Raw genomic sequence first — 7,788 nt, 5'->3', positions numbered from 1 at the left:
CAGTCACCTAAGCCTCCCCCTGCCTGGAGCACCTTTGCTCATTTGGGCATCTCTGGTCTCATTTGTGTGTCTTGCCACGGAAGAGCTGCCCCCCTCAGTGGACAGGGTGGGCTGTGTCTCCCCCACTGCGCCTGGGACTAGGGGCCCATGAGGGGCATGGCCTCCCTGCTCCACCAAGACCCACCGACTTCTCGGGTCCTGAGCCCGAGGCCAGCACGTAGGTGAGCCGGTAGTGGAGGACATGGCCACTTGGGGGCGTCCAGCTGACCCGCAGGCTGCTGGGTGACTCGGGAGCCAGGGCCAGGTTGGAGGGCGGGCTCCGGTGTGCTGTGAGGCAGGCAGCACCCAGGGGCTCAGAGAGGGCGGGCTGGAGTAAGGCCAACACGTCTCCCACCACGTCCTGCTGCCCCCTAGCCTTGGCATGGACAGAGCCACTGGCACATGTCAGCCCCAGGACAGTCCTGAGGATACCCGGTGACTTGAAACCTCGGCCACCCCAGGAGGAACACCTTGCTGGGAGGGCTCGGGGAGAGCCTGTGGACCCAGCGGTCAGGCCAGATGGTCAAGGACTCAAGGAGCTGTCAACGGTTCTGGGAGTCTGGGGTCCTGGGCCCCGGGAGCTGGGAGAGTTTCGGATCCCTCTGGGCTGCTCCTGGTCCTCACGCAGCTGAGGGGCAGAGCAGGGGTCACCTACGGGGGGTGTAGCGGAGGGACACTGGGTCACTGCGGGCCCCATCCCTGTAGTAGGCCAGGATGGTGATCTCATACTCCAAGTGGCTTCGGAGGCCAGGCAGGACCGCCATGCCCAGGTTCCCTGGGACAGAGATCTGTGGAGAGGAGGGACAGGTGTGTGCCCTGTGGACAGGTGTCCTCCCACAGGGCTCTGCCCACAGGCCATGGGAAGGCGGGTGCCCCTGGGATGAAGCTGTAGGGTCTGAGCTCTCCTGGAGTTGGGGAGCAGGAAGGTGGCCTTCCCTCTCCCCACCCTGCACCTCACGGGCCTTCCCGTCTCCCAGGGGTGTCCACTTGATCTGGTAGACGAGCACTCCAGAGTCCGCAGCGGCCGCCCACTCCAGCTGGACCTCATCCCCAGGGAGCTCTTTCACTGAGAGCTGGCTCGGGCTGGGGACTTTTCCTGGGAGACACAGCAGGGACACTGAGGCTGGGGCAGCAGGGTCTGGTCAAGCAACGGCCCTGAGGAGGTGGCCACTGCATCCCTCTGAGGCTCAGAGGGGGCCCCACACGCCCCCGCCCTGGGTGACTCGCCAGAGACACCCCACGTGTGCATGCAGGTTTCACTGCTGCGGGACCACACTCGGGGAGCAGAGGGGACCCCAAACAACAGCCGTGCCCACATTGCTCCCCTTTCCCAGGGCCAGGCTGCAGGCTGGGTAGGGGCCCTGCTTCTGGAGGTGCCCGGCCCCGTCCTCTGCTCAGCATTCGGTGCCCTGGGTCAGGGCTACGCCCCACATCGCACGTGCCTGGGTATATATGCCCACCCAGCTCAGCACTGCACACAACAGGCATCTAGGCCAACATGTTAGCTCGAACCATCCATCGGGGAGGGATGAAGCCGGCCTGGGGACCCCCAACCCAACCTCAGCGCCCTCACGTGTGGTCAGGCGGCCGGTCAGGGTGGAGGAACCGCCCGTGGGGTAGAGGCAGGTGACGCGGACAGAGTATGTGGTGGAGGAGGAGAGAGGGCCCAGAGTGGCTGCTGTGGCGTTCCCAGGGGCCTCGACCTGCGAGGCGGACAGACACATGCGTGAGGCCTGGAGCCAGCTCCCCAGGCCAGGGAACGCTCAGCCCCTGGCAGGAAGGAGACCCCGGCCCCGGACGTGCACTGGAGGGCGGAACCCCCCACACAGGTGGGGCCTCCTGGGCCCTCGCCCGCCCCCACCCCCTCCCTCAAGGAGCCCAGCTTACAAGCCCTGGGCCCCACCCTGCATCACGGATGTCCTTTGTGTGTGTCTGTCTGATTCCTTGCTTCACACCTGTCCCTTGCCCGCCCCTGGGCAAGACTGAGGCCCCCAGAGGCCGGATGGAGCCTGCTGCTCAGCACTCCCCTACACCAGGCCAAGGCTGGTGCCCAGGGGCTCCGCCAACACCCAGCCACCATGAAAGCAGGGTGCAGGGTGCTGCGGGCGCTGGGCCCCCCGTGTTCAACTCGTCCCCGTTGAACCCCAGGTCCCCCAGCGGCCCCTGGGCAGGGGCTGCTCTCACCTGCCCCGAGTGGCCGCCCTCCCTGGAGACAAAGCTGACCCTGAACAGGCTCACGGGCCTCAGGAGGCCCTCCCAGAACACGCGGGCTGAGTCGTGAGTCACATCCGAGAAGCCGAGATGTCTGGGGGGCACCAGGGTGGCTGCGGAACACACCGGGCCTCAGGGACCAGCCAGCGCCCTCTCCCCAACTGGCCAGGGGCCACCAGAAGGGTCTGAGGGGCCCTCCACCTGGTGGAAGCCTCGGGGGAGCCAGAGCGGGGCATTTGCCCATTGGGCGGCAGCCCATGGGGGCGGGGCACTCACCAGTCCTGGCACGGATGCCCCGGGCGTCGCTGGCCTCTGTCCCTTGCAAGCTCTGCACCCAGATGTCATAGTCCGTGCCAGGCTCCAGGCCGTCCAGCAGCACCTCTGGCTGCCCCACTCGCACCTGCAGGGGCGTGGCACTCGAGCTGGCCCCTGCCTGCGGCACTGCCCACCCGGTCTGCCTCCCCTCCCAGCTGGCCTCGAACCTCTCTGCCCTCCTCCTGGCCCCTGGGGGGGGCTGGCGAGCATCGCACCAGGTAGTATGTGGCCCCCGCGGAGGGCCGCCAGGCGAGGCGGATGGTTCTGGGTGTCACTGCAGCCAGGGTCAGTGCCTGGGGCGCAGGCAGAGGCGCTGGGGGAGGGGGGACACTTTAGGAATGCAGCACCTTGAGGAAGCGCTCACACACAGCAGGAGGACCCTCGCTCAGATGACAAAGGGCCCAGGTAAGTGCAGACCCTGGTGGGTCTCAGTGGAGACAGAGGTGGGAGGGTGGGGGCACCCCACAGACCATTCTGAGTCTGTCCCCAGACTTCACTTGGGGCCAGGTTTCCAGCTGACAGCTCCGGGGACACACGGCCACCTTGTGGGTTTCTAAGGCCACCTGCCCTGAGGGTGGGGTGCCGGGCCCCCCGGTTAGAAACCCCAAGGAGAAGCCACGTATCATATAGTCCAGAAATAGCAAATCCGCACAGACAGAGGCAGACTGGGGACTGCGGGGGGCTGGGGGGTGGAGGGACAGCTCGGGGGCGCCGGGGGGACAGCTTGGGCGCAGGGCTTCCCTCCAGGTGAGGGTGAAACTCCACAGTCGACGGCAGAGACACTAACGATCGCCGAGTCTCACACTGAACAGGTGAGTTGTACACCATGTGAATTACGTCTAAAGAAGCGGTTAAAGGGGGCTCGTGGCAGGCCAGAGAGGGCAGGAGCTCCACAAAAGCAGCTCAAAAGAGGACACTGAGGGTCAGAGAGGCCCAGCGACTGGGCCTTGGTCACACAGCAGGTGGGCTGAGACCCAGCGGCCTCTGCACACCCCTGCTGGCGGGAGGCTCCAAGGGGAGGCTCTGGGTAGGGCAGCTGGGGAAACCCCGGCCGGCTCCACCCCACCCACCTGTGGTCACAAGGCCCCGCAGGCTCTCGCCGACCCCGGCCTCGCAGACAGGGAACACAAACACCAAGTACTCGGTGCCCGCGGTCAGGTTGTGAAGCTCCACGGACGAGGTGGGCCCCTCCACCAGCACCTGGAACAGGAGCCACAGTGGAGCCGGCGGGGTGGGCGCAGGGGTGCGGGGCACAGGGGTGCAGTGCGGGGACACGATCAACCCCGGTGGGGCTGAGGTCAGTCCTCGCTTCCCACAGTGACCTTGGCCACGGACCAGCCGGCAAAGGCATGAACACACGTGCTCCATCTTCTCCCCTCGGTCTCCGGGCACCCTCACCATGTCCTTCCTCCTCCATGATGGCTGGGTCACCTGCGGCCCTGACTCTGCCCGGGGCAGGCAGACAGCCACCTCTCACCTCCCGTGGGGTGCCACCCTTGGAAGGCCGCCACGTGATCAGATACTTGGGCGGCAGCTGGGGGGCTGGAGTCCAGGACAGGTGGACACTGGAGGAGGTCACCTGGGTCAAGACTAGGCTGGTGGGAGTGAAGACGGTGTCCAGGGCTGGGGTGGCTGCTGCCGGTGTAACTGTGGGAGGGAAGGAGGACGGTCAATGGCCAGTGGGCAGCCTGCATTAGCAGCTCCACCAGCTCTCCCCAGCGGCCATGTCCAGGAGGGACAGGTGTCCCCCAGGCTGCAGACACCCTCAGAGGCCTGAGAGCCGAGGGTAAGGGAGCTCAGGGCGTCCCATCCAGGGGCTACGACCACCCTCCCCCTTTGCCCAGATGGGCAGGCAGGGCCAGGCAGGGCCGCAGCCAGCGAGGGTGACCCTGCGCACCCGGGCCCTGGCTCCCGGCCTGGACCTTCTGGCAGATGAGACGGCTGAGCAAGCCGGCCAAGGTGCCGAGCTGGGGGAAGTCCTGCACGTTGTGGACGGTGATGTCCAGCGGCGGGGATGCTAGGAGCTGCAGCTCGGCCTCGTCCGCGTTCTTCACGCCTGCTCACAGGGTACGGCGGTGAGGACGCACCAGACCCCACCCACCCAGCACTGTTGTCGCGTCTTACAAGCACGACCACGGGCCCCGGGCCTGAGTCACCCAGCGGCCTGAGGGGGCCTTCCCAAGGCCCGTACCCAAGATCCCGAGGGCCCCAGAACCGCGTCACCTGACAGGCCCCCGGGAGACGGCAGCGGGGTGCTGGTACAGGTGCGGCTGGGCTCCCAAAGGCCCCTTGTAGACTGCGCCGAGTCTGCTTGGGTCTCTATGGGGCTTGGGGCCGGAGGGGAGGCCAGTGTGCTTTCGTCGGAGTCACACGCACACCCCCAGACCTACCCATGAACCCGGCGCCTGGGACAGAGCCTGAACAGGGGGATCTGGGGCACCAAGGAGCTTCTCTCCTCCCAGGAGCCTCCCAAGTCTGTAGTTCCCTTCCCAAGGGACAGAGATAAGAAGTGGCCAGTGAAGCGAGCAGAATGAGGTCATGGGGGCGCCTGGCGCCTGCAGCACCGTGCGTGGGGCACACCCAGAGGGGGCCATTCACACACGGCACTGTAAACTCGGGGCTCTGCTCAGAAGCCCCACATTGTGTGCCCCCTCCGAGCGCCCGCGGGTGCTCCCAGCTCCTCGGAGCGGGGACAGGTCCTCCCTGTGGCACAGACACCACCGGACCTCCAGCCCGGGGCGGGAAGTGGGAGTGCAAACTGCCCCAGCGGCTGTGAGAACCCCAGCCGACGGCCGGGGGCTGCTCACCCACAGCAAAGATGGCAACACCCAGGTCCTTGAGGACGCGGCCAGCAGCACGGGCATCGTCCTGGGACTTGCCGTCCGTCACTAGGATCACCACCTTGGCCGCCTCTGGACGGGGCCCCGCTCCGGGCTTCAGGTTCTGCTCCCGCACGTGAGTCAGGGCCAGGCCTTGGGTAATCGAGAATAAAGGGCGTGCGGCCCCATGTGCCCCTCCCGGCACCCTCCCTGCCTGATGCCACTCCACTGGCCACTGACCCCAGCGCAGTGCCCACCTAGTCAGTCCTGTCCCTGCCAGGCTGGGGGCTGCAGAGGCAGGGACCACCATGGGACCCAGGGGTCTGCCTGCGGGAGACGCTCCTCAGGGGCTGCTTCCATGGGCGGCCCCTCCCGGAAGCTTCTACCCACTGGAGGAGCCACTCACTTCTAGCAAGACTGCCTGACGGAAAGCCCCGTTTCCATCAAAGATATTAAGGGGAGATTTGCTCTTTACGAAGGTGTGAATCAGGCTCAGCACCCACATGGCACTCGCTTGATTTACACACAAGTTTTCAAGTCTGGGAGGCTGACCCGCGGGATGGAGCCGGGGCTTCAGGACCAAGACCTGGACAGACCCCAAGGGTGGGGGCGCTGGGGGCCCAGGCACACCTGTGAATGTGTTTCCCCCTTTGTAGCGGAGGCTGTGGACGGCTGCCAGCACCTCCTCCTTGGTGCGGAAGGCGTTGAGGTCCCACTCAGTCTGGGGGTCTCCGCTGTACTGAGTCAGGCCTGGCAGGGGCAGGTGTTGGGTGCTGAGCCATCCGTCCCACACACGGCCTCACCAGGACCCCAGGGAGGGCACACGTTTGCACATGGACAGTCACCAGAACATTTCCCCAGCCCCTGAGGGGGGCCCCCACCTGCCCGGCCTGGCAGGGGGTCAGCCTGTTGGCAGCAGGTGACACCGATCGGCAGGGCTGTCCTTCGGTTTCCCCAGAGGCTCTGCGCCTCCTCCCAGACTTCCCGTTTCTCAGAGTTGTGTCTCCCCTGGGTGCTGGTAGGACTTGTGGGGATGCCTGGGGGTAGGGCGGGTGGCTGGTACCCACCGACTTGGACTTTATTTGGCCCAATTTCAAAGGGCTCGATGACGCTGGCCAGGAAATCTTTGACCTGCTGGAAATGACTGTGGCCAATACTCCAGGACCCGTCCACCAGGAAGATCATATCCACGGGTGTGGGGGGTGTGCAGCAGAAGTGGGGGCTGGCTGTGGGGGGTGGAGGGGGTGAGGGGCTGGGCCAGGCCCACACCACTACAGGACACACACACCCCCCTGCAACTGCTCCAGGCCGGGCTCTAGCCCCCTGGATCTCCTTCCCTGAGGCTGGTAAACGGTGAGGGGCCACGGGGCTCTGACCTCAAGTGTGGCAGGTAGCCAGGTCTTGGGGGCCCTCAACAGACTCAGAAAACCCTGCATGTCAGCCCTCTGAGTGCCCCCAGGGTAGGTTAATGAGTGAGACCTCCAGGTACCCCAGCGCCTCTGCCTTCCAGTGGCCTCTGCAGGGCTTGTCCCTGTGTACGGTCATCGATGTGCGGGCCGGTGGGCAGAGGCTAGCCCAAGGGGGTGTCAACTGGGGGGTGTCAGCATGGTTGGCAGCTCTGGCTGAGGCTTTGCTGGCTGGGGTGGTGGCTTGTCCTGATGACCTAGGAGCTCTTGGGAGACAAAGCCACTGCCCGGTCTGGGGCTCCCTGAGAGTCTAGACAGTCAGTACCTCTAGGCCGAGCCCCAGACCAAGGACAGGCTCCTCGTGAGGACTCCTGGGTAGGGTGAGTGCAAGGAGACCCCCGTGTAATGAGGGGCACAGCCCTGCCCTCAAGGCACAGTGTCATTGGGGAGACCATTCTGGCAGAGCCCAAGTCTACTGGGAGACAGTGAGAGTGAGAGAGGGGACATGTCCATCTGAGGAGAGAGATTCCTCTTTTCATCCCAAGTGTGATTGATGGGAAGACAAAGTCAGGGACATCCTCGGTCTGGTGAAGGAGGCACGGCTGACAGAAACGCCACACCTGTCTGCCCTGCCCCGGGTCACAGAGCAGCCACCCCTCACCCCAACCCTGAAAGCCTGCAGAGGCTGATGCCCTGGTTGTTTTACCTAACTTCTCCATCGTTCCCGTGGAGCCCCTGGCCTGGCTTTGCCTCTCCAGGTCTGCAGTAGGTTGGGAAGGGGCCTTGCGCCCCGAGCCCCTCGGTGGGCGCTGCTCCTTGCCAGGCAGTCCTGTGGAGGTCACAGCTGTGTCACCTCTCACCTGCCACACTCAGGCTGGGCAGCAAGGGGCACTAGGGCCCCAAGTGCACCCTCAGTGGGGGACCTGCCCTCGTGAGCCTGGGTGAGTGCAGGAGAGCGGCACGTTCAAGGAGAAGCTGGAGTGTAAGGTCAAACGTGA

At 65.4% G+C, this 7,788-nt stretch overlaps 1 protein-coding gene across 1 annotated transcript in view; it reads right to left on the bottom strand.

Moving 5' to 3' along the window:
- The window catches only part of COL20A1 (collagen type XX alpha 1 chain), a 27,255-nt gene that overhangs the window by 12,840 nt on the left and 6,627 nt on the right, over window positions 1-7,788 (bottom strand). The window contains exons 5-17 of the mRNA XM_040637877.1: window positions 6,452-6,610; window positions 6,015-6,134; window positions 5,373-5,537; window positions 4,463-4,621; window positions 4,043-4,200; window positions 3,636-3,765; window positions 2,733-2,878; window positions 2,527-2,650; window positions 2,224-2,363; window positions 1,613-1,742; window positions 993-1,135; window positions 695-827; window positions 162-327 (exon numbers count right to left, since the gene is read on the bottom strand). Of these exons, the coding sequence (XP_040493811.1) occupies window positions 162-327; window positions 695-827; window positions 993-1,135; window positions 1,613-1,742; window positions 2,224-2,363; window positions 2,527-2,650; window positions 2,733-2,878; window positions 3,636-3,765; window positions 4,043-4,200; window positions 4,463-4,621; window positions 5,373-5,537; window positions 6,015-6,134; window positions 6,452-6,610 (1,873 nt within the window). The remainder of the gene's footprint in view (window positions 1-161; window positions 328-694; window positions 828-992; window positions 1,136-1,612; window positions 1,743-2,223; window positions 2,364-2,526; window positions 2,651-2,732; window positions 2,879-3,635; window positions 3,766-4,042; window positions 4,201-4,462; window positions 4,622-5,372; window positions 5,538-6,014; window positions 6,135-6,451; window positions 6,611-7,788) is intronic.

Source organism: Ursus maritimus, unplaced genomic scaffold, assembly GCF_017311325.1.
Source record: "Ursus maritimus isolate PB19 unplaced genomic scaffold, ASM1731132v1 scaffold_22, whole genome shotgun sequence".
In the NCBI taxonomy this organism is placed as follows: Eukaryota; Metazoa; Chordata; class Mammalia; order Carnivora; family Ursidae; genus Ursus; species Ursus maritimus.
This window is presented reverse-complemented; position numbering and strand designations above follow the sequence as displayed.